The sequence below is a fragment of the Primulina tabacum genome, chromosome 3 (genome assembly GCF_025594145.1).
Source record: "Primulina tabacum isolate GXHZ01 chromosome 3, ASM2559414v2, whole genome shotgun sequence".
Classification (NCBI taxonomy): domain Eukaryota; kingdom Viridiplantae; phylum Streptophyta; class Magnoliopsida; order Lamiales; family Gesneriaceae; genus Primulina; species Primulina tabacum.
In genome coordinates, this window is record NC_134552.1 from 9,286,408 (window position 1) to 9,313,926 (window position 27,519).

Below are 27,519 nucleotides of genomic sequence, written 5' to 3' on the forward strand. Positions count from 1 at the left end.
CACAGCGGTAAAAGTAAAAGAAGTTAGCAAAAAGAAGGCAGGCAATAAGAATGGTGATGAAAAACTTTTGGATGGGTTGAAGAAATTCATAAGCAGTTTTGTTCAATATAAAATATTATAAAATGAGATAACTTTTAATTTTAGGAGATTGGACTTATGTTTATTGCTAATTTCATGTTTTTATCTTTCTTAGTAGTGGACCACTAGTCCACTTCATGTAAAAGAAACACTTTTTTTTTTTTAATAATATTATCAAGTTTCTTATAAAAAAAACTTTTAATTTTAGGAAAAAATTGGGTTCCAAATATGAATATTTTCTTTAATTAGCTTTACGATTAATCAAAGAGAACTTCGAAATCCGAACAAAACTCAAGCGCTATGTTGCATTGATACAGATATGGGTATTGTATCGAATACGATATGGATACGACAAATTTTGAAAATATAATACAATTGCATTGATACAGATATGGGTATTGTATCGAATACGATATGAATACGACAAATTTTGAAAATATAATACAAAATACGGCTGGGATACGACAATCATTAAAAGATATAAATAAATTTAGTATTAAAAATTAAAATTGTAGAGATATATATATTTATATATATATTGTGTGTGTGTATATATATATATATATATTTATGTAAATATATAAGAAGTACAACTTCAGATGAGTGATTTAAGAAGAAAAAACAAAAAAAATCATTTTTTTCCGAAATGTATCCAGAAGCCTAGCCGTGTCTTGGACGTATCCAACTGGTCAAACCTATAAAAAGTCAATAACACGGATTTTGGCATATCCGACACACATATCGGTGTGTCGTATCCATTTCCGATACTTCAGAAAAATGTTTTTTAAGAGCACTACATAGCTCAAGCGATAATAAACTCCAAGCTCAGGACTCTTTGGCAACATATCCTGTTCAAAATAGGTTAGTGCATAATTGCTTAAATTAATGAATGTGATTGATGAAAATATATTTAATATTGAATCGATACATAAATTGACAACTGACACTGATAAAAAGAAAATAAAAGAACGGTGACCAAGTTTTGGACAAGATCAAGTTCAGGGTGGCTATTTGGACAGCTAATGTTAAAGATTTCAATCATTTGTCTGTTTCAGATTTGAATCTTTGATTAGGGATTGGAAACTTGTTTTGGCATGACATTAGTAGTGTAGTGTTTTCTTTTAGTTGGTAATCGATTGTGCGGATTACTCATCCGCTTATTATGTAATACTATTCCTATCAATAAAAATAGTTTCTTCTCAAAAAAAAAAAAAAAAAAATTTCTTCTGATTATCAATTACGAGTTAGGATATGGAGAAATTATATTAAAGCCAGGCTAGGGAGAGAACTTGTCTTTATTTTTTATGAGAATTTTTGAAATGGATAAGTGCCACAATGAGGGAAACATACACACATAAGGAATGGTTTTTTGGCCAAAGACATAAAAGTAGTGCGTATTTCTAGAATTTTATATTTAACACACCAAGAAGACTTTGGCGGCCACTAAACTTATATTATATGAAGAACAGATTTATTATTGGGACTGTGCTTACTTGGTTTATGACCTTAACATCTTTTTTGTTAGAAGGCCATTTATTCTTTTACTGATATGAAAGTTAAGTTAAAGTTTTTCCCCATAATTAATGGTGCCCGCTCCTTTCCGCATTTCAAGTAGCAGTGCTATATGGTCATCTCATCATAGGCACTCTTCCGGTGATACATTCTTCTTTTATTCTTTAACGAAGGAAAAGTAAAAGTATGTTGAAAAACTTTTCTTCATGTATTTGTTCCTTCTGTTCAATGCAGATTCCTTTGATACAATATTGTCAACAACTTGCATCAACTCTGTCAAGTCATGATACTTGCTTCACTCAAGCTGCTGATTCACTGTTTTTCATGCATGAGGGGCTTCAACAAGCTCGTGCTCCAATTTATGATATACCCTCTGCCGTTGAGGTTCTTCTCACTGGAACCTATCAGCATTTACCAAAATGCGTAGAAGATATGGGTACCCAGAGCATATTGAACGAGGATCAGCAAGCTCCAGCACTGAAGAAACTCGATATGCTTGTCAGGTCTAAGTTGTTAGGGATTTCAGTTCCTAAAGAAATCACCAAAGTCAAGGTCTCTGACGGTGTGGCCTTGCTTTGTGTTGATGGTGAATTTAAAGTCCTTGTAACACTTGGTTATCGGGGGCACTTGTCAATGTGGAGGATTTTACATTTGGAGCTTCTTGTTGGCGAGAGAAATGGGGTTGTAAAGCTGGAAGAATCACGACGGCATGCCCTTGGAGCTGATTTGGAACGCAGAATGGCTGCAACAGAAAATCCATTCTCAACATTATATTCAATTCTTCATGAGCTCTGTGTTGCTCTCGTTATGGACACTGTTATAAGGCAAGTGCAAGCACTTCGGCAAGACCGGTGGAAGGATGCAATTCGCTTTGAGCTCATATCTGATGGTACTTTTGGACAGGGAGGGAGTGCCACCTCCTCTCAGATTACTCTAGATGGAGAAGCTGATTCGGCTGGTTTACGCACTCCTGGCTTGAAAGTTTTATACTGGTTAGAACTTGATAAAAACTCTGGAACATGTGATGGCGGAACATGCCCGTTCTTGAAAATCGAACCTGGTCCTGATTTGCAGATAAAATGTCTGCATAGTGTATTTGTGATCGATCCTCTAACTGGCAATGAAGCAGATTTTTCTCTTGATCAAAGTTGCATTGATGTTGAGATGTTGCTGCTTAGAGCTATTAGTTGTCATAGATATACTCGATTGCTTGAGATATTTAAGGAACTGGATAAGGATAACAGGATCAATCAAACTCCAGGAGATGTCCAACTTCAATATCATGTGAATATAAATCAAATTGGCTATGAAAAGGTAATATATACGAGCAAAATATTTTCTAATCGAAATATATCTGTATTATAAATTGAGTTGTCAATGTTTTTTTCATCACTTCTTTCTTGCACGAAAGAGGACCTGTATGTTTGGAATTAATTACGACTGAAGGACCATTATTGTTGAAGTGATAAATTCCCGCCATTACAGGAACAAAATAAGCTGATGTTTAAACTGTTGAACCTATCATATCTTAGTGTCACTATGGTAAGCAACACATTTGTGTGATATATCTGGTCAGTGCATAAGTTTCAGCGTTTTACGATAAATCTATTAGTTTAATATAAGTTCTCTTGTTGCAGCATCATTTTATAATTCTCTATTAGTTTTTTTGGACTTATTATACAGTAAAAGGATATCAATTCAATTGAAAGCATAGAATCTCGAGGCACTACCCACCTTTAAAATTTGGCAGCTGAGCATGTTATTCTGATAAAGATTTGAACATGGTTAACAAACGATAGGTACCTCCATTTGGACCTGAATATGTCCTTAGTTGATAGGAACCAATAGTTTGGATTCCAGTGTTCCATAGTGGTTGTGTCCTTAACCATGTGATAACTGCTGGCTTAGTTCGATGGCTAGGGAGACTTAAGCCTGGATAGATATGTAGGAATGTAATAACGTAGGAATGAAATTAGATTTGGAATGAAAATGAGGATAAGAAATCAAAGGTAGAAATTTACTATTTCACCATTTCTGATGATTGTATCATAAAGAACGAGAAAGAAGGAACACTTGTTCTTCCTCGATTCCAGTCTAATAAGTGATATTTGAAAGTAGATGCTAGGAATGGAATCTAACTATTTTAATGATTAAATAAGTATTTAGTGAAAAACTTGAAGTAATAATTATTAATAATTTTTATAACTCAATAACTATTTTTTTTAAAATGATTATGACGACGATGACGACGATAATCATCATTATAATGATATTTTTTAATAAGAAAAATATTTTATTAATAATTTAAAAGATGTTAATTACAATGAGTGGACTAGTGGTACACTGTCAACAAAAACTACATAAGATCGTTGCTCTATCAATGACACACAAAAGCTCAATCTCTCAATAAATCTGAGACCGACACATTCTGAAAATCTTCATAGCACCAATCCATGTAGCAATTTAGATTTTATCCCAGCACTCTACATTGTTTTTTTCCGTTTTTTTCAAAAATTCTTCGATTTCTCTCTAATCACAACGACCAACATATGCCGTTAACCACCATTTTCCAAAAAATTCTTCCTCTTTTGCCAAGTTGCCGTCCCAGATCCATAGTGAATAAATCTTTCGTTGACTTCGGCACCACCCAAACCAAATCCAATTCTTTTAAAGCTCTAGCCCATAAGCCATTCGTGAATGCGCAGTGAATGAGCATATGGTCCTGTGTTTCCCTCTCATTCCGACATAACACACACCAATTTGGGCACATGAGGGCCACTTTTTTTGCATCATCTTCGAGGTCGGCAACTTACCCAGAATCGCTGTCCACGAAAATACCTGGATCTTTGTTGGAACTAGAACCTTCCAAATAACATAGAAATAGGGAAAATCGGGAAAACTACTGTGGGGAAATAATGACACAGAGAAAGATTTAACTGAGAAAAGACTAGAAGGATCCCCACTCCACACTTGGATATCATATACCCCTTCAGTCAACTTTGTCATATCTAACTCATCTAATAACGTAGTCAACTTTAATAACTCCTCATCCCTCAAAACCCTTCGAAAATGCAAGTCCCTTGATTGGGAAGACGACAAATTGTCAAAGTGAGCAAAATATGATGTAGACATATTATGAACTGCGGAAAGCTGAAATAAAGAAGGGTAAAGATCTCTAAAGGAAGAATCACCCACCATCTGTCTTCCCAGAACCTAGCTTTGTTACCTTCTCTAACCTTAATGTTCACTAATTGTTGAAAATTCAGGTAAGATCCGGAAATATACTTCCATGGGCATCTGAATGTCACATTTCTTGCTAAACCCGCATCTCAATTCTCAACCATTCTCTTGTAACCCGTATTTACTCACTATGATCTTCTTCCCCAACGTCCCATTTTCCACATAAAATCTCCACAACCATTTCCCCAACATAACCTTGATTCTCAAACCACTATTCAAATACCCAATCCTTTCTTATCTTTAGGTTGGCACACATGTTCCCAGGCAACCAAATGACTATGTGCATCACCATCAGTTGGTTAAAAAACGAGCGGAAAAAATTTGTATTATGATCCTCTTCCTTAATCCATTTAACCTTGCTTTTTTGGTTATTAATTTGATTCTTTCGATACATCATTTTTTTGACAACCATTTTGCTTCATTGCTTTCATTTGATACTTCTTCCAATCCTCGCCCCTCACTCATTGATTAATCCAACCTTCTGATTTTTTCTCTCAACTCTGTCAATTTCACTTCCACCAACCCAAAAACCTCTTCATTCCATCTTTGAATGTCTTCTTTCACGGCCTTGAGTTTTCTGCATTATTCCACCACGACAAAACTGATGGTTTAAAGCTTTTGTGCATCAACCACACGTTCTCAAATCTAAAAGGCAATGGTCCTCACTTAATCTCTTCCGAATCCAAAATAACTGGATAGTGATCCGAGGTAATTCTTGGAAGAATCGTTTGTCTATAACATGGGTAAATTTCAGCCCATCTCCCATGAACAAGAACTTATCCAATCTGCACCAGATGGGTGAGTCCCTCATATTTGACCAGGTGAATTTTTCATTCGGTAAAGATGGATCTCACAATTCCAATTCTTGTATCAAGGAATCAAAGCAAGACATATTCGATGTATGGGATCGGCTATTCAATTTTTTTCTCAATGATCTCACAACATTAAAATCTCTCCCCAAGCACTATCTCTACACTAGACTCTCAATCCAGCCAATTCATCCCAAAAATTGTCTCAACCGTTGGTTGCATGTACCGTACACCAACGTAAACCACCAATCGTTATTATTATCCTTTTGAATGCGGGCCGAGACCGAGAATTCCCCAATCAAATTGTCATGAACCGAAATCACCCTTGGATCCCACAACCAAAATACACCCTGACCGACCAACTGCTGGTAAAATAACCCACTCAACAAACCTTGATTTCCACACACTAGCAATAAATCTCATGTCCACCATCTCTCTTTTGATTTCTTGCAAAACAACCAAATTTGGCATCTCCTTAACTAAAACTGCACGTATCAATCCCTTACGCGTAGCTGCACCTCCACCCCTAATATTCCATGAAAATATTTTCATCTATTCACTGTACCATCCGATTTTGACGATCATTTCTCAAAATTGTTCCTTCCTACCATCATTCCTGCTTTCTTTTCCATTCAATAACTCCACTTTCTCTACGCCCATCTTCCGCAACTCCAGACCCACCCTTCCCCTTTTAAGATCGTCCTATATTCAGGCTCTAAGAAAATGTTTCCCGATAAATCTGACTCTTCACCCAATGTAGTATACCACTTTCCTCTATAACCTCTTCCCCTCCCGCCATACCCGCCGACGAGACTGACAACAGAAGGGAATGAAGAATGATCAAAATAAGAAGGATTAGGTAAAGTGCATACCTTGCTCGGAGATGAAACAAAAATGCCTCCTAGGTACTCGAATCCCAAGAGATTGGTGTCGACTCATCCGAACTTACTGAAATGTTACTCCAATTCACTAGAGTCACCACTTTCATCTGAATCATCATCAATCACATCCTTGATTAGTTGATCCTCCCATTTACCGCGTCTCCATCTAGCATCTCTATTCTTTTCCTCAAGGAATTATTCTTTGGAACATCTCCATCTCTTGAAAGAACTGTACCACTACGTTCTTTCAACTTTTTCCTGCTATAAACAATCTCAAACTTCCGTCCATTCTTCCTACTCTCCTTCTCTTGATTGGAACATTGTACCACTTTCGTCGCAATTTTATTCATTGATTCGATATCAACTTTCTTGAAATCAGCGACACCTTTAGGACTTAGCTTTTTAAGAATCTTAACTTGTCGACCTCCAAACGAAGTTTCCGATTCACAAGTTCGTTCTCCCGATGTCATTTTCTTGCACTCTCTTTTGCTCTGTTACGGTCTTGGCACGTTCTTGTACATTATTGATACACCTCAACAACATGTTTTACCAAACTTAACTTCCTCAGAAGAAACTTTCGAGTCACACTCGTTCTCCATATTCAAGTCTTGACATTTCTGATTGTGTCCAGTAATTCTTTCGTCGTCTTGTGGTTTATAATTTTTTGGATCTGCTATTTGTCTTGTGAGTATCAACGCTCGGTGCAAGATCACTATCCACACCAATGGGACCTTTCACTCTTCCCCAACCCGCAATCACTCTAGCTCCATCGACCACCACTTGTGTGTAAGATCTTTTTTCATAAATGTCGTACGTTGCTATGTTGACCAAATCGACAACAATGCGGATAACTATCTGGTTAGGATCTACATGGAACTATTGATGAATCCACCTTCAAGTCCCACAACTTTGATTTTGACTGCCGACAAATATTTTAGTAGCATGGTGTCTTGGCTAATGTTCAACAGCCCTCTCTACATTGCTCTCCTATACTTTTGAAAAGATCAGTCGACCACAAGTCCCAAAGTATCCCAAATATCCTCACCCAACTATTACAACACTCAAACACCTCTTCTTCCCTGTTAATTTGTTGCCTCCAGCATCGAAGGACAAGGTAACCCTATTCTTCAGAAAACATCTCTTCAATGTAAAATAAAAGGATGCATCCTCTTCGTTGTTTGGCCACCAGATTGCTTTGTTGGCTTGAAATGGAAATATTTCATTATTTCTCTTAACTGCTTCCCAAGAGTCACACACACCAATTCCCACGATATATTAACAAACTCCCTTGTGATAATAAGTGCTTTATTCCAATTCTTAACCTAGCACGACCGAAAGTTTTCATAGGCGTCTATGTTCCCTGAGTCGGTTGGATTCGGACATAATTTTTATTATTGTTCCTGTTGTTGCTATTGTTAATATTGTAAGAATTGTTATTACAACTATGCTGGAAATGCTCATTCCATTCACAACATCATCGCATGATTTGTATGCCGTAATTGAATAAAGTAGGAACGAGATCAATTTTGGCATGAATAAGTATGGGAATTGAATGGTATTCACAACATAACCTAAATGTTCAGTTGATCGGGAACTGTTACCTGAAATTCTGTAATATTATTAATTATTTTATTTAAAAGTTCTTTTGATCTTTTCCATCTTTTCGGAGGGTCAACAAAGAACAGAACAAGGTCTGATTGGTAGGGCAATAAGGGTGATATTAGGGTAAGTAGAAGTATCTAAACCTCATGTTATTAAATCCTTTTGAGTGCTTAAACCGTTCCCGAGTCATATTGTGTTATTGGGCTATTACATATTGATGGGTTGATCTTGCACAACAAACATTAGCATTTTGTTCTAAGTTTTTCGAACTTGGTTTCATGCCATTTTTTTGACAACCATGCAATCTAGTTTCATGCCATGTTTTTTGACAACTGAGCAATTTATTTTCTATTTTCTGTTCTTATTTTGCAGCACCCTTAAAATATTTTCTGTATTGTGTTATAAGGTCAGTGTCAAGTGATAGGTCATGCATTTATTCTGTATTTTGAAAATACTGATTTGTGTGTTGCGAACAACAGCCAGTTTATTTATTGGCATCTATTAAATCTCACGTGAGTTTCCTACCTTGTATTTTTCTTTCTTTTGTGCTCACATATCGAACTCCGACATAAACTGTTCACCGACGGTGAGGTTTCTGTTTTTTTGTTTGCTTTGTTACCGATGTTGTCCATTTGACATATCTTTATTCTTATGAATACTGGAACATTATATCGCCTTTTTTGACAGCAAAATAAAGCATCTGATGTGCGAATGCATGATTGTCCGGAAGTTCTTCGTGTACGTGCATATGGTTCTTCATATTTCACCCTTGGAATAAACATAAGGTTTTGTATTTCTGCCCTTGAAGTTATATCCTTATATGTGTATTTTTTTCTCTTTTAGGACTTTGTTAATTAAAGAACATCTTTGCCTTGTGATATTTTCTCCTTGGAATTTTAGATGTTAATTTTTTATGGACTTTAATCTTATGTTTTCCTATTGGGTGCCTTTTTTCCACAGTTAATTATAATTTACTATGATGGAAATTTTCTTGTCGTATTTGGCTTGATCTGGAATTTAATATCAAGCTTGGTTGGTTGTTTTAGAGCTAAATGTCAAGCTCTTTCAAGTTAGAGCTCGAATTATGGCTTGATTTTGCTGGCTCATTTTATTATTTTTAAATAAGAAACAATATTATACTAATAAAAGATTTTAGTTACAAAAGCGGACCCAAAGGTCCACACATGATAAGGTGAAAACCAAAATCATATTAACATAATATTAGACTCCGATCTTCATATAAATATGGAAATGAAAAAAGTTTAAACTCCACATTCTTCGAAATCCACCATGGAACCTAAGTTTTATCTTGTCCCAACAATCTTCAAGCGAATCTTCTTGATTGTCAAAAACCCTTCTATTCCTCTTCAACAAAACTGGCCGACATACACAATGAACGACCACAACTCATTTTTTTAATATTAATATTAATATATTAATAAACTATCAATATATGTGATTAGGTTAGACGTAGTTAAGAATTTGCTAATTGCGGCGGCAGATTTCAATTTTCTTTTAACCTTAAGTTCACCTCCCATTGTGAAGATTTGTATCATTCAATTTTTTGGATTCAGTTCTCACTACTCTCATGTCTTTTGATGTCTAGTGCTTTTGCACTCCAATACGTTCTGCGCCATTAGATGAGCTGTTTAGAGAATCTATCACTAACAGAGAGTTGTATCATTTTGTTGGCTGAAAAGTGAACACCATGGAACCACAATTTGAAGAGCCTTACTACTGAATAGTGACTTCATCAAGAACAATCAATTTGTTCATTCCTACCAAATCATCCTCTTTCTACAGTAAGAAATATGTAATTTGGACAAGGTTCTAAAATTTGCTAGGCGCTAATCGAGCTTCGGCCGCCTAGGCAGATTCCACGATATCAACATAATAAATCACATACTATAACTCCAACAAAATAATATCAAATTTAAAATGCGCTCAAAATTACACAACTAATGGAATATTACAAATTTACTCCACTTCTTCTTTTCCATAGTTTTATGCAAGTTGTTCTTTATTGGACACAAACTCAATATCATAATTGTGATTATCATCTTCTTTGAGTGCTAAACATTCTCGTGAAGTTCTCTCACTCTAGATCACAAATGAAGATGAAGTTTGATGTATTAGGGCAAACGAACAAATGACTTTTCTTGTTGGACTTTGGTTAGGGCTTAAAAAAATTACCTTTCTTTTTTTTAATCGGGCTTTAATTTAAAAGCCAAAAAACTTTTCAAAAAACTCCGCAGCGCCTAGGACGCATAGGCCGATTAGTCGGCGCCTAGGGCCTCCTAGGCGTCTCTGCTGCCTAGGTTGGCCGACTAGCGGTTTTTCGGTGCGGTCGGCCGGGGCCTAGCGTCTAGGCCAGATTTTAAAACACTGCATATGAGGTTTGAAGTTTGTTTTTGCAATTGTATTGGAGTAATTAAGATGTTAATGTTCTTTATAATTCACAGCAATCTTCATTTCTATGTGATGCATTTCGCTGTTGAGTATTCCCTTATGGGTGTTGTTTCCCTTGGTGATGTATTAATTAGACTTAGAAAGACTACACATTTATTAAATCTGATCGATACGGTTTTGTTGGTGTTTTCCTTTATAAAAGTAAAGTCCTAGATTGTACCTTTTCCTTGCAGGAATGGTCGCTTTCTTTTTCACTCGTCAAAAAATATTATATCGCCAAAGGCTCTAATGGAGTGTGAAGAAGCACTGAACCAGGGAAGTATGACTGCAGCAAAAACTTTTATCAACTTGAGAAGCAATAGTATTTTACACTTATTTGCATGCATTGGCAGGATTTTGGGCCTTGAGGTATTATTAAACTTTCCCTTTCTAAAAAGGATTTCCTTTTCTATATTGGTCATGCAATATGGAATGCCAAATCACTTGTAAGGAAGTTGCCAAAGTTCTCTATTTCAACTTTGACTTGATATGTATTCCCTTGTTTTCATGCGATAATTTAAGGAACCTGTTGTCTCGTAACTAGTCGTTACCACATATCTCCGGCTCTGGAGGGTGTAATTTCTGCACATGTCTTACTTCGTGGTTTCCTCTTGTTGATTTTTTTAAAACAATTAAATTATAAACCAGCTTGATGTCTTTCTTTTTTTCTAGCACACCTCTTTTTTCTTTGCAACAATAAAATCCTAATTTCTTTGTAAAATCAAAGAGTCTTCTCTTCCTTCCCCAGGTTCACGCCCCTAGTTCGTCAACAGTAAATCCCCCTAAACACTAAAACCCCCATTCCAAAATCACTCAAAATCCTCCTACATTATTTTTTAATTGTCTAGAAAATATATTTTATTATTATGAAATACATTGTGAAAAATCATATATCGTGTTCCTTTCTTCGATATGGAACATGCCTCTTCTTGCGCCTAGGGCTCAGGACACCTGTGCGTTTTATTGCACCTTGAGCCTTAATAACTATGCTTCAAGATATATTGTGCTGCAAATTGCAAGGAGAAGCAATCACATGGATACTTCTTTCACTGTTTGGTACTTTAGAGCAGCTTGAATGTGATATGGCTAACTTTAGCATGTTGACTTATTCTTGTAGGTATTTGAACATGGTTTTAATTCTGTGAAATTGCCTAGCAATATATTGGATGGTAAAAATTCATTATTCATGGGATTCCCAGAATGTGGTAGTTCTTACTTCTTGTTAATGCAACTCGACAAGGAATTCAAACCTTGTCTCAAGTTAATAGAAGCGCAATTGGATTCTACAGGGAAAACTGAGGCATTTGGTGATATGAGCGATGTTACTCGTGTTAAAAGTTTGGATGTTTGTCAGATGAACATGTGTTTTGATGAGCTCAGTTTGAGCCTCATTGAGAATGATGTTAATGTCAATGGTACTGCTATACATGGTCTTCTCTCTGATTCTACGTTGCATGGCTCCATGCTTAGGTCCAATCATCCCATAACTTTCTCCTCTATTGTCGATGAGGTTTTTGAGCTTGAAAAAGGGTCAAATGGACAAGACCCTTATTCGACATTTGGTCTTCCGCCAGCATCCCATTTTGTATCGGGTATTAAAAATCCTTACGGTATTAAAGCTGCAATGTCTTCCCCTAGTTGGGATGGAGCATCGATCGCACAAATCAGTGCCACCAACTTTAAGAACTCTGTGCAGTCTGGTTCAATAAATTTAATGAGTACAAATTTGGGAAGAAGCCAGGTTGTGAAGAAATTACCAGTCTCAAAGTCTGATCAGGATTTACCTGCTCTCAGGTCTACGCACTCTGGTGTCTTGGGTGCTTATTCCCTGGATGAGGATCAGGTGACTGTGTCTGGACAACGCTCTGCTCAACTTTTATCTCCACCTCGGCACTCTGTCCATCCAGTTTCTGTATCAAGTTCCAAATCTAATGAGCACAGAGTGTCTGGAAACTTTTTAGTTTCTGGATCCAACTCATGGGTTGCTTCTCCAGTATGTAAGATTCTAACTTTGTTTTTCTTTTTTTTTCCTTTGCTCTTAACTCGGTGGCATAATTGGATTCTACATCTTGTTATATAAACACATCTTATTTCTCAGCTCCAATTGTGGAGTCCGCTGTTCTTGCAAACTCAAATCTGCAAAGCGTTCGTCGGCATGAGAAAACACATAGAACGCGTACTATCTCAGGTATGATGCAATCTGTACCTTCACTTCAATATCTTGAAGGGTCTAACAAAAGAAGGAAAACCATGGGACTCTCTCATCCACAGTTGCCTCCAAGACAGCCTCTCATATCATGTGTCCATCCCAGTAAAACTGAAGGATACAGTTTTGCAAATCTTATAGCAGAAGCACATAAGGGCAATGCCTCCCCTAGTGTTTATGTATCAATTCTCCTTCAAATAGTGAGGCATTGCTCACTATGTATAAAACATGCCCGATTGACTAGTCAGATGGATGCTCTGGACATTCCCTATGTTGAAGAAGTGGGTCTGAGGAGTGCATCCTCAAACTTGTGGTTTCGCCTGCCATTTGCTAGAAGTGACACTTGGCAATGCATATGCTTACGGCTGGGTAAACCTGGAAGCTTGTATTGGGATGTCAAAATTATTGACCCACACTTTAAAAATTTGTGGGAGCTTCAACAAGGCAATGATAATACTACATGGGGTCATGGCGTTCGAATCGCTAATACATCTGATGTGGATTCTCACATTCGTTATGATTCAGAAGGTGTAGTGTTGATTTACAATTCAGTAGAGCCTGATAGTGTTAAGAAATTAGTTGCTGATATACAAAGGCTTTCAAATGCTAAAAATTTTGCCCTTGGAATGCGAAAATTACTGGGTGCAAGGACTGGTGAGAAATTTGATGAGAGCATTACAAACATAGAAGTCAAAGCTCCTTCTGGAATGAAAACTTTAATGGAGGGTTCTGAGAAGTTTTCAGACATGACAAGAAGAACATTTAGGATTGAAGCTGTCGGACTAATGAGTTTGTGGTTTAGTTTTGGATCTGGTGTCCTTGCTCGATTTGTTGTTGAATGGGAGTCTAACAAAGAAGGCTGCACGATGCATGTTTCTCCTGATCAACATTGGCCTCATACTAAGGTTTGTTTCTGTTTTTGTTTGGATGGTTGGTATATAATTTTACTTGCCTGCTGTTTTTCTTTTTCCTCTGTAATGCATGTATATTTTGATGTTTTAGAATAATGCCAGAATATACTGTTACTAATTTTGTGGGTCCAAAGAGCTGTAAAATATGCACAAGGTAGTGCAATTGCTGTTCTCTCACTGCCTATATGTTTTCTTGAACTCTTAAGTTCGGTGACCCAATGAAAACTAGACACCTTATGTTAATGATGAAATAATGAAAATAAATAGGAGTAGGAAAAGTAAATGACAGCAGTGCACATTATACGCTGAAGGCAAACTTATTGTCGCTTATGCTGAAAAAATATGATTATATTTCTGAGAAAAGTTATCTGGGGAGTATTTTTTTTAATTTTAAAATCGAGACGCTTTTGGAAGGCTATATTTGTGGACATATTTTATCTTTGTTTTCAAACATGTCTTTCAACACACTAACTGTTGTTAACTAAATAATATGTGGAATTAAATTTTCAACTGGGTATTAGTATACTTTGTTTGCGTTTAGGTTGACCTTTTTCCAATGTTCGAAAACTCGGGCTAGGCAGCCGCTTGACCGCATCGAAAAGGTTCTAGGCGGCCAGCCTATGCGGCAAGGGCGCCTAGGTGCTCTTAGGCGGTCCTACGCGGTTCCAGGCGAGCCTAGGCATTTGAAGTTTTTTGGCAAATTTTTTTGGGCTTTTAATTTTTGGAAGCCGAATTAAACTAGAAAATGACATAAAGAAAGAATTATAGGCTCGTGCTTTTAATTTTTTGGGATCGAAAGCCCAATTAAAACCTTGACTTGTTGGCTTGCGCTTACCCTAACACGTCATTCTCATCTTCTTTGTCTGTCACACATAAGAAAATCGAACCAGACCTTAAAAAGTAATTTTTTTGTTTATTTTGATTTCTTTTGCATTGCCTATTATTCTGATCCTCCTTAAGCAGAAGAAGCAAATGGAATGAACCAGGTGTCAATTGGATTTTCACAAAGTTTGGGCTGAAATTTAGTCTAAAAACCATTACAAGTCTCTCGATATCGTATAATCCGCCTAGCGGCGCCTAGTTCCCGTCTAGGCTCTAGGCGCGCCTAACGAATTTTAGAACCATGTCTTTTTTATAATGTTCAACTTTGAAGATTTCACAGTGTTTTAGTGGTGGATTGTGGATCGCTCTTCCACTGGATTTGTAACCAAAATTATTAATATTATAATAAAATGATAGTTTCCGATAAAAAAAAAATGTTGGAATTACCCGGAAGTTCAACGACAGAGAAGAAGTGGCTAATCGGTTTGTTAATAGAAGAGGAAATCTAAAATAGAGATGGAAAACGTTCTTTCAACGACAAAGCCCCCCTCCCAACTATCCTCTCAAAAATGAATGTGATTCTCCCCTTTGAGCACCACCATAATCAACTGATGACAAGCCGGGTAAGAGCGAGAGATAAATTTCCAAGGACTTCTAAAGGTCGAGTTCCTAGCCAACCCCACGTCTCACCCATTATCTTGAAGACCACAAATGCTCTTGATAACTTTTTTCCACAAAGAATCCCTTTCCACTAAGCATCTCCACCACCATATCCCTAGAAGTGCCTTGTTCCTCAAACGAATATTCCCCAAGCCCAGACCTCCCCTGTCTTTAGTTTTACAAACTTGATCCCAAGCAACGACATGGCAATGCGCCTCTTCATCGGCTCCGTCCCACAGAAAATCCCACATTAATTTTCTATTTGTTTTGCCACACGTCAAAACCCCCCATCACCATCCGATTTCCTATAAAGATTCCTGGTGAAACTGCTAATGGTCTCTTCAATCTTTTTCTCCTCTGTAACCACAGACTCGTCCTCCATCTCCACCTTGTCTATCATTGATCTATTCCCTCCATTATTCAGTAAAGCGTGGAAAAATTTGGAAATCTGATCCCCATCCCTCAACCATCTCACTTTTGCTTTTTGGCTTTCCATCTGGAACCTTCTAATCGACAAAACTTCCAGTTCATACCTTGCCGCCTTTTATTCTTTATGAAAAATATCCGACCAAGTTCCCCAAGCCCCTAACTCATCTAACTGTTTGATTTTGTTAACCAATTCCGTGTATTTGACATCCACATCTCCGAAGACCTCTCTATTCCATTTGGACACCTCAACTTTGATTCCATTGAGTTTCTTCATAAACTTATATCATTCCCACCCCTGACTAACCCCATTGTTCCACCAAGACAAAAGTGATTCTTTTAACTTACGGTGAGACAACCAAGCATTCTCAAATCTGAACGGAGCAGGACCCTATCTCAACCTAGTGGTATCAAACATTACTGGGTAATGATCCGATGTAATTTTGGGAAGTCTGAACGTGGGGAAAATATCCATCCAATCCCCGGAAATAAAGAATCTGTCTAAGCGGCAGCAGCTCGGGTTGGCCCTAAAATTTGACCACGTTTACTTTGCATTCAATAAAAGTGGGTCATGGAAAACCCATTTCCCAATCAGATTATCAAAACATGACATGCTCGTGGTATTTGAGGTGCTATTCATCTTTTCGCATGTGTTTCTGACCACATTAAAGTCTCTTCCCAAGCACCACTTGTCACCACAGATAGAGTTAAAACCCGTTAATTCATCCCAAAAGAATTCTCTATCTCTTGGATTACATGGTCAGTGAATGGCTGAGAACCACCATTTGATCTCGTCATTCCACCGAATCTCAATCGAAACCGAAAAATCCCCAATCAGATTATCGCTGAACACGACCAGACAACTCTAGGATCCCACATCACTAAAATACCCCCCGATCTCCCTATTGCAGGTAAACTGATCCAATCAACGAATCTGGACTCCCACAAGCTTGCAACGAAATGCTGATCCACCGCTTGTTTCTTACTTTCTAAAAGCACCACGATGTCCGGTTTTTCATTGTGTATAACAGTGCGAACTAGTTCCCTCCTTGCTGCCCCTCCACCCCTAATGTTCCAAGAGTAAATTTTCATAACAACGCATTTGGACCCTTCGAAGTCGATCCTTTCTCGTAATTAATCCCACACTTCAACCTGTTTACTTTCTGCTTGAGACACTAGTTGATTTCTTGACTCCTTCCCAACATTTATATTCTGGGTTCACATCCGGTATCTCTCTTTCGGCACTTAATTTGATCTCCACTTCATCCCCTATGGAAATTTCTCTCTTGGAACCCAACTTGTCATCCACCATTCTTTGCCCTCCTTCTAAGAACCCACTAGACAGCCCCAACACAGAGAACGACGCAGGTAGAATAGAATGAAGTTTGAATGAGTGATTAAGAATCGATGAATGGAAACAGTAGTACCTCTCCCACTAAAGGTTTCGCGTTTTCAAGTTGAGAGGCAACATTTGTTGTGATGGTGAGAACAGCCCCTCAAGATCCGCTACCTCTTTATCGGTATGAGCTGAAGACTCCGAATGACAACAGAACTGGCTACCAGACTGGGGGGAATCAAATCTGTGGGGACCCGGGCTCTAACTCGATTCTTTTTGGGATTAACTGGATATTTGCGAGAAAATGTGGGTCGTAAAAAAAAAATTTCTTTTAAACATTGTATCAAATGTACATATATCATACACAACAACATCTTTATTCATTCTAGCATAAATAGATACAAGTCTTGTTCTATTTCCATCATACAAACTAGAGTTCACAACATACTACATATTAAAAGTAAACATTCCTAGTTCCTCTTCTTGGCCCGTGATCTCCACGCTATCTCGTCCTCTCATCTCTGTCTCGACCCAGATCCTGTCCCACCTGTCGTTATGCATACATACAGACACAACAACAGCCGGATACTCCGGTGAGAATAAATCCCAGTATAAAACACGTATACATGCATATCATGCAAGGGAATACAAACCATAATACATGAATATACAAAATAAAACATGAACATACTATCATGCAATGAAATCAATAATAACATGTTCCACACAGTCTATGAAACATGAGCAATAGAAAACAATCAACTAAAAATCCAACTCATATCTTGGACTTGATTCTTGTCTAACTCTAGGGATCCCGGTGTGAATAAGATATAACAGATCTCCCACCTACTCTCCCATTCGGGGTGGCGTTACATCTTATTCTTAGACTTCGGTCCTGACTGTATCGAATATCTACAATCAGAGTGATTCTGATCCGAAGCGTCGATACCACCGAACGTCTAGTTATTTGGAGAATCTACCAAATGACTCACCTATCTTAAAGGCTTGAATATGAATCTATAAACAATGCACAACATATCAAAGTATAAACAACAATCTAGTATGTGATTTTGTTGGGAAACTCAAATTGGATCTCATTTGAGTTGTGTCTTCCCAAATCAAACATGAATTATACCTTTCTTGTTAAACCTTTATCGATGTCGAGGTCTCGAAGTCGAAGTGAGGCACGATGAATCTGAAATGGCAATGTTCAATAGATACAAGATCAACATTCAACTCAACCAATACATGTACGTAGCAATATTCATTCTCGGTATATTTCGACGGCATAACGACGTACTTTCTCGATACCGATCAACTCAAATCTCAACATATATCAACAATTCATAATCCTCAACTCATAATCAGCACAATATACTCATTATCATCTTAAAATCTGCATATCTCAACTCAATACATGCTGAAAATCATAATCATGTCATATGCTATCATTTTCTCGATCCGTTTACGTTTCTACGATGTCTATGATCTCAAGAACACATAACTACAAGCATATCAGAATTTCCCCAACATGTAAACTTCAAACTATCTAGGAATTGAATAAAACTTACATCCTCTTGTAGCCTTTGATGCAAGGAGCACAAATATAAACTTGAATTAAAAATTGGATGGCTAGATCTTGAGTAATCACAATTCAAAGATGGAATGAAACTTGAGAATTTCTATGGAATGCTCTCGGTTCTTGCCTGCTGAATTCATGAGGAAAGGAAGACACATACACTATATATGCATGGCAAGGGACAAGTGTCCTATTTTTTTGGACTACACGTCTCGCGCATATGCGTGACACCTCCCGCGCATATGCGCGAGACCTACGGGTCTCGGCAATGTTCATTTCAACACCTCGCGCATATGCGCGCCTCATCTCGCGCATGTGCGCGAGGTCTTCTGGACCCCTCGTGCATGTTCGCGTATCTACTCGCGCATGTGCGCCAATGGTTCTGGAAATTGCGCGCATATGCGCCGGGCTGGTGGCGCATATGCGCGAGAGCTCGTCTCGCACACAATTTGCATCTACTTTCTCGTCTCTTCCGGTCCGATACAATGCGTCTACAATCACCTTAATTATCCACCAAAACATGTCTGATTATGATAATCAAATTCTCGGGCCTTACAAAATCCATACTCCAAAATGTCGTCTTGTGATCCATTGAATACTAGTTCTTTTCTGTCATCTAAATCAAATTCCCCCAACTTGCTCAAGTCCTCCCGATTCCAAGAACCAGCATTTGGTAACCCGCCGTCTTCAGGGACTGTCGTATCCTCGTTGATGCTCATATTTTGTCTTCTACTATAAATTTTTCCATGGGTAGACAGTAGAGTCTTTGTTCCAGCATCACCCAAACTGTTATCTTTCTCCTCGACTTCTCTGGTAGTCACGGATTGAATGGGTGAGCTTCTGAATTCTTTGGCTTCTTTTGGTACAATTCTTCGTAATATCTTAGTCACCTTTACCTCCAATGGGGGAGCCGCCATCACGCCCTTCTCTGCTGCCCGTTCTTGTATTTTCTTCGGAGGCGCAGGACCCTGCACATCTTTCATCCTTTCCTCTCTAATGTCCGATCCGAAGCCCTTCCTCCTATCTTCCATGATTAGAGCTTGCTTTGATAAAACCCCCAAACCATTTGTCCCTTCAATGGGACAGCTATTAGAGTCCACATTACCCTCATGTTTTCTGCGAATATTTGAGTTGCCCCACCCCGCCAAAATCCGCTCACCATAACCACGACTTGGGCATAAGATTGCTGTTCATAGTTCTCATATGCTGGTAAGTCGAAGGAATCAACCCCAATTCGAATCTTCGTAGTCACCCGTTCAACGGAATCTTCATTCTACTTTGGATAAACCCTCCTTTGGTTCCTTTCACCTTGATCTTAGCCGCCCCAAGATCTCTGAAGAATAATGTATCAGCGCTAATATCCTTCAAACCCCCGCAATGATCCCCAATAACTTTGAAATTGTCATGTGACCATAAGTTCCAAGGTAATCCAAAGATCCTAACTCAACTGTTGCAACAATTATAAACCGCGTCCGACGAGTTGATATCTAGCCGCCACTCCTCAAAGACCAAAGGCGCCCTTCTATTGAAGAATCCTCTTTTCAGATTTAGATAATATGAGAATTCAGCTGAATTGGAAGGCCACCATACAACTTTATTAGCTTGGAACGAAAATAAATCAACCCTCCTATTGACAGAATCGCCAAGAACAATCTGAATCTGCTCCCACGAGATGTTGAACCCTTCCTTTGGTGACAACAAGTGCTTCATGCCAACTCCTGTCCACCCTTTTCCTACCACTGTCCTCCATGCCCTTCGGCTTCCCTTGGCGAAAATTCCTCACTGTTTCTATCTAGCTGGTGAATGAAGTTAATTCTCACTGGCGCTTTTCCATCATCTAGGATAGGTTGATCCTTCCTCAGAGGGTACGCTGACAGTAACTTGATCAAGATGTTGGATATGCTTTTCCACCCTCCCGAGCTGTAACAACTAGGCAAAATGATAATATGCTTTCTACGCAGCAAATTAAATTTGGATATCTCTAGAAACCGGCCTTGCTTGTTTGTAATTCTCTCTAGGGTACAAATCGCGTTTCCCCTATAGCGATGAAAATCCGAGCACGAAGAGGGAATATATTAATGAAATCCTTGAGTTTTAAACAGATCCAGCGTGCCTCGTCTCGATCTAGGTCCAGCATATAGCTCGCGTTTCTGGTTCTACCAGACCACCATATCGAGGAGCCCCTATTACCCAACCTCAATGTAAACACTTTAAACTCAATCTTAATAACTTCGTCCCTAGCTGCTGGCCTAAAGGCAGGCGGCGATGTCCTACTTATCCGAGCGTGCATTACCTCGAAATAATTAAGAAAACGGCGAACTGGAGTCAAGAGATAACAGTGAAAAATCTCAGTGCAGCCTGAGGTCAGAAAACGCCATTGACAAGGAAGAACCGGACGCTGGAAAGAAGGTGGACTGATGGCTACAGAGAAAACTGAAAACCGCCCGCGAGAAAAAGCTCCATCGACGACCCGAACCGGAGAGAGGAGAAAGCAACAGGAGAAGAAAGATAGGGCGAGCTGAAAAAAGCCGATATATGGTGGGGATGAAGCAGGCTGCCGGCGGCCGGTGGTCGGCGCCGGAGGCAAAGGGAGGGTATGGTTGACGGTGATTAGGAGCAGAAGACAGTGACTAAAGATGTAAGATTGCCGATAGAATGGGAGACGGGCGAGGGAGAGCATTTTTGAAAAATTTCTCTCTAGGGCTTAGTCTGTTTCAGGACTTGATGTCTTCAAACTAGCACTCTTATTGCTTTGAATCAACTGTTATTAGCACAACCTCTCTTTAGTTGATTCTGATGAACTCTTGGATCACTTTTATATAGAAGATAATTCATTGGTAGCACTATGCCAATAATACCTTCTGGTTCAACTTTTGTCTCCTTGGCTTTTTCACCTCACAATTCTTAGACAGTACAAGGGAACCACAAGTCTTAGCAAACTGAAATAAAAATAGTAAAAATTTTCATTTTTAGTAAATTCTTCACTGAGCGAATTTTAAAAAATGTTCTTCCCACCCTCGCTCGAGCAATGGTGAAATAGTATATCCTTGCCTTTCCATTCATCCATCTCCGCCTATACCAGTTCACCGACCAACCCTTTTCCTTCCCCGTCGTTGTCTTTGGACGACTTCTAGTCAACCCCCTTATTCGCCTTTCAATTCATCCATCTTCGTCGCCCTTTTTCGCCCAAAACACTTCGCCGACCAACCCTTTTCCTTACCCATCGTCGTCTCTGGACGGCTTCTATGAAGTTAACTCCCTTCTTCAAGACGAGATCGCCCTAGCCGCGTATTACCTTAGCCAACACTTAACCCTCGTCGGACCCTTAACTTAGCCACATCAGATAGTTTTTCATACCGTTTGATTGCTGCGCGCTTTATTCAGTCACGTACCACAGTAGTCGGAACTGAAATGAGTGTTCCGAGTAGGGTGTTTCGCTTGCCTTGGAGGTCGTATCATGACTAATATCATGCTCGATAGGAGGAATAAGTTAAGATTGAACATAAACTGTTTATGATAAGACTGAGCTTTGAGGTGAACTCGATTTGTTTGACAGAAAGAACCAGAAATGCGAGTTTTTTGCTAGAAGCAGACTTTGGTAGTGCACAATGGATTTGTTCGAAACTACGGTACTATATCAACAACCACGTCACATGTTCGGCTTTTAGTCATTTTAGGGGTGAAAATGTAGTGTTCTCCATTCAAAGGTTACCAACAAGCGAGGCGGCTTTCTATATGTGACTAAATTCATCCAGCATGTTAGTAAACAACACATCATTTTGCTTAGTGGACACAACTTGTGAGGCTGGCAACATTTAGCAAATCATATGTCCAACTTCGTGAGCGGGAAGAAACAAATGTCGATGCAACACGGTATCGATGGAGCGAAAGCAATTATGCACTTCAGAAAGATAATCAAACATAGAAGATGCATTTGTTAGGGAATGGTGAAGCTAAGGACAACATTATTCATTGTAAGGATAAGAATTGGAATGAAGCACTTATTATTACCAAGGAGCACGTTAACATTATGTGGGAGTTAGTTCAGGTTGTTCTTGGTAAAGCAGTCAAAAGGAGGATTGAAAATTTTCCATTCCAAGCTAACAAGGCAGTGTGGTGGCCGAACAATGTAGAAGATTCTAATTTCTACTTGAAATTGTGGAGATGTTTTGAAAGGAGGGTTACTCTGTCTTTTGAGACATGGAAGCAGGAAATTAATAGGAAAAAGTTGGTGTGTGAATACTGTAATAGTTGTGTTAGAATTTTTGGACTACCTTGGAACTTGTGGGCGACATATACGTTCAAGACTATCAGGGACCAATGTGGTGGCTTGTTGGAACTGCATGGTTTAAGGATTTATTGACAACTAAGATTAAAGTGAGAGGACCTGAAGGTGGCTTCATTAACAGTGTGATGCAAGTTCCATCGCAAGTTGACATGATATAGATCCGATTAGTGGTTGATTCCTTTGACATTGTAGCTTATGAGATTTGTGAACATCAGTCTTATGCCCAAGTTGTGGTCAAATGGGGTGAGGGTGATGGCTGGGCGGGGCGGGGGAACTCAAATAGTTGTAGAAAAGAAAATGGAGTGGGTTCTAGCATTTGTACAAACGTTGGCACAGATCAAGAGCCGAGGTCAGATAAAGAAGACAATGAGAAAACAAATGGGTATTGGAATTTTGAGGAGGATGTGAATGATAAACAAAAGCTTGACAGTTTTAAGGAGGAGGAGCACAGTCCAATAAGTAATTTCTTTATGCCGGCACCATTATCAGGAGGCAAACATATCTTGATTTTAAAGAGGAACATTCCTAAAGGGGTCAATTAATTTCGAAGATCATTTATTCAAACTATGAATATGCAAGATATTAAGGGGGTAGACATCTTTAGATTAAAGAAGGGGATAAAAAAGATAGTGCTCACCTTCGAGAAGACCTACCGTAGAAGGTAATATTTTACAAATGTTGACAACATCAGGTACTCGGATGAATTTTCATCAAAGAGAGGTCCCATGAATCAGGAGGATCAAATGTCGGGTGGTGAATGTTTGGGTGAATCGGAAGACATAATTCTTAATGACTTAAAAAGATATTGTTTTGAGGAAATGTATCAATCGTCTAAAGGTATATTAGGTCAAAGAGGATGGTGGCTGTTGGGTGTTAAGGCAGTAATGAGGGAGATAATTTCAGGGAGGATGAATCGGGTAGAATGTCTCAAGTTGACAAAAAGGAGTCGGGAGTGCGCGCAGTATAAGTGGGAGGTAATGTTGATTGCCTATCGAAGTTCGGGGTTGAGAAAGTGACTCTAGTGAATAAAGAGGGGAGTGGGTCAAGAATTAATAAATACAGAGAATTAAAAAATTTGAATTTCAGGATAAATTATTAGAAATGATCGTCTCGTAAGGGCTACGTAATGATTAATTGAAGATTTTCTCTTGGAACATTAGGGGAGGCGGGTCGAGCAGACCAAGGAGATTAATTTGTATAGTTTTGCAGAAGGAGAGACCAGACATTGTAATGTTTTTTTTTTTGTTTTTTTTGTTTTGTTTTTTTATCAGACATTGTAATGTTACTAGTTAACGGCTAATTGGAAAGAGTGGAAGAATTTATTGGCGGGTGGTGATTCACATCATATGTTGGTCAGTGTGGTTAGAGAGAAATCGAAGAATTTTTGTCAAAGTTGCTACATGAATTGTTACTCATGAAGAATTTTAGAATGTGTCGATCTCAGATGTATTGAGAGATTGGGCTTATGTGTATCAATGATAGAGTATTGATCTTATGTAGCTTTTGTTGACAGTGAATCACTAGTCCACTGATTGTTATTAACATCTATTAAATTATTAATAAAATATCGTTTCTTATAAAAAAAAAAAGTCGCTGGATAGTAGATTTGTTGCAAATTTGTGGAAAACTAGATTTCTTGAATGGGTATTTTTACCGGCTATAAGGAGGGGTCAGGAGGAATCTTGGTGATGTGGGATTCGAGAATGGTTTCGGTCAAGGATAATTTGATTGGGGAGTTTTCAGTTTCAATCGAAATTGAAATGAATGGGATATCAATTGGAGTTGCACGATCCACCTTTATTGAATGCTAAAATATACTTGGTATAACTTCAGGGATACATTTATTTGCTGTAGATTAGACAATTATTTGTTCTTTTGGGGTTGGGCTGATTTTTTCCTTTCTACATACAAACAGTTTTACCCAGAATACCTCATATCACTTTCCTGTTATGTTAAATAGTTCAAAGGTAAAGTGGGGACCTTCACCTTTTAGATTTGAGAATGTGTGGTTGAGTCATAAAAGCTTTAAATCATCATTAGAATTTTGGTGGAGCAATATAGATTCTCAGGGGTGAGAGAGGTACAAATTCATGTGGAAACTCAAATGCATAAAAAATGACGTCTCTGAAATGGAATAAAAAGGTTTTTGGAGATGTGGATGGGAGACATGCGGAGTTAGAAAATAAAATCAGACTGTTGGATGACCGAGAATGGGGGGCAATTGGACATATGAATTAACAAAGGAAAAAAAGGAAGCAAAGTGTGAATTGGAAGAGTTGTTGTTTCGAAGGAATCAGATTGATAGTCAAAAAGCAAAAGTGGGTGGTTGAGGGAAGGGGACAAAAACACAAATTTTTTTCATTCATTGCTAAATCAGTCCAGGAGCAGGTCCTTGATAAATAAGTTGGAATTGGATGATGGGTCGATGGTTCAGATGATATGCAGATTGAAGCTTCAATAATAAGGTTTTTCAGTAATTTATACAGTAAACCTGATGGTGGGGGATGGGGCATCGAAAGAGTGGATTGGAGTCCTATTGATAGTGAGGTTGGACTCTGAAGATGAATTTGAGAAACCTTTCTCATAGGAGAAGATAAAAAAAAGGCAGTGTTTGAGTGTGATGAATCGAAGGCTCCAGATCTAGATTGTTTTACAGTGACATTTTATCAAAAATGTTGGGATACTGTCAAAGGAGAATTGTTGCAAGTGTTCAAAGAATTTTTTGAAGGGGGTGTTGTAAATGGTATCACCAATGAGACATTCATATTCCTAATCCTGAAGAAACAAGATTAAGGTTAAGGATTTTAGGTATCAGTTTGATAACTAGTCTAAAGTCTAACGAAGAAAGTTTTTAGTACCACCATAACACAGAATCAATGTGCTTTCATCCAAGGGAGACAAAATTCTTGATTGTTGCCTTATAGCCAATGAAGTGGTGGATGAGATAAGATGCAAAAAGAAAAAAAGGATGGGCGTTTATGGTAGATTTGGAGAAGGCTTATGATTACGTGGACTAGAGACTTTTGGAGTTTGTGTTACAAAATAAAGGGTTTGGACAGATGGAGAAAGTGGATAAAGAGATGCATCTCGACTGTTTCTTCTTCAATCCTTGTTAATGGTAGACCGAGTGGCAAGTTTAAGGGGGAGAGAGGTCTACGGCAAAATGATCCACTTTTTCCTTTCCTCTTTAATCTCGTAATAGATGTGTTGGGTAGATTGATGGATAAGGCTAAGGCAATGAACCGGATCCTAGGAATGGAAGTTGGTAGAGAGAAAGTTGAGGTATCACATATTCAATTTGCGGACGATACATTGAGAGTCATATGCATTTTTTGATGGAGATTCTGAACTCATTATGCCGAATGTTGGGATTAAAGATCAATTTGGAAAAGAGCCCATTGTTGGGAATCAAATATTACAGAAATAGAAATGGAAGTGCTAGCTAGAGAGATTGGGTGTGGGAGGGAGGAGTGGCCTATTAAACACCTAGGGGTTCCATTAGGTGGCAGCTCTTTGAAAACTGAATTTTGGGAACATGTCTTGTCTAAGATGTCGAAGAAGTTAGCGAGACGGAATAAAGCCTTTCTATCCGGGGGTCGTTTAAGTTTGATTTTTTCAGTTTTGAATGCTCTTCCAATGTACTTTGTCTCTTTTTAGGGTACCAAAAGGGATAGCGGAGGTTATGGAGAAGATCACAAGGGATTTTTTATTGGATGGATCTGATGGAGACTCGCATTGTCTTGCGTGGGGCATGTTTGCAAACCAAAAGAAAGAGAAGGCTTGGGTATTGGGAACATATGTTTGAGGAATAAGTCACTTTTGGGGAAATGGTGGTAGAGATGCTCTGTCGAAGGGGAGTCGTTATGAAATAAGGTTATTGTCAGCAAATATGGGATGCAAGAAATGGATCGGATGCGGGTTTAGCAAGGAATGTTACATGCTGAAGCGCTTGTAAATTTATTCCTCGAACTTTCCCGGCTTTTCATCAATTAGTGAGAGTAGTGGCTAAAAGGGGAATATCATTAGATTTTGGGAGGATAAGTGGTGGGGAGATTATCTTTCAAAGACTTTTACTTATCTTCATTTCAGATTTCTTCCCTTCATAACAAGTCTATTATTGAGTTCACTCAAGAAAAGGATCTCGTTCTTTTTTATCCTGGGTCTTGCACTTCCGTGGGGATTTGCGTGACGAGGAAGTGAATTAGTTTTCTTTGTTAGAGTATTTAGGTAATGTTAGGTTGGATGTGGACGATGTGGTGTAGACATCAGGGTTTGGGAAGGAGATTCTTCATGGTCTTTTTCTGTCAAATCTTTTTATGAGTCTTTCCTCCCGATCAGTGCCTTTCTGCTATTTCTTTCTTTTCAAGCTATTGGTAAATTATCAATCCCACATCAGGTTTAAGTATTCTTGTGGACTGTGGTTTTGGGTAAATTGCCAACTTGTAATATGTTGCAAAAGAGATGGCCAACTTGTGCACTCTGTCCGAATTGGTGTGTACTATGCCAGAAAAAAGAGGAGACTCAAGATCATATGTTTATGCATTGTCCATTCACGACTTGGAGTTGAGTTTGGCATGGGTTGCTCCAAGATCAGCGTACGAATTGTTTGTTTTAGATATTGGTCATGATATTGGCAAGGAAGACAATATTTGTTGGGAGTGTGGCGGTCAATTGTATATTTTGGTCAATCTGGTTGGAGCGAAACAGTAGGATCTTCGACG

General features: G+C 38.5%; 1 protein-coding gene across 3 annotated transcripts in view; it reads left to right on the forward strand.

Moving 5' to 3' along the window:
* Positions 1 to 27,519, forward strand: part of LOC142540036 (mediator of RNA polymerase II transcription subunit 14-like) — a 35,547-nt gene that overhangs the window by 1,173 nt on the left and 6,855 nt on the right. For 2 of the 3 annotated variants that reach the window (XM_075645889.1, XM_075645892.1), the window contains exons 2-6: positions 1,825 to 2,904; positions 8,810 to 8,907; positions 10,765 to 10,939; positions 11,688 to 12,567; positions 12,669 to 13,681. In XM_075645889.1, the coding sequence (XP_075502004.1) occupies positions 1,825 to 2,904; positions 8,810 to 8,907; positions 10,765 to 10,939; positions 11,688 to 12,567; positions 12,669 to 13,681 (3,246 nt within the window). Of the gene's footprint in view, positions 1 to 1,382; positions 1,721 to 1,824; positions 2,905 to 8,809; positions 8,908 to 10,764; positions 10,940 to 11,687; positions 12,568 to 12,668; positions 13,682 to 27,519 lie in introns of those variants that run through there. The other variant, XM_075645890.1, reaches the window with a different exon arrangement.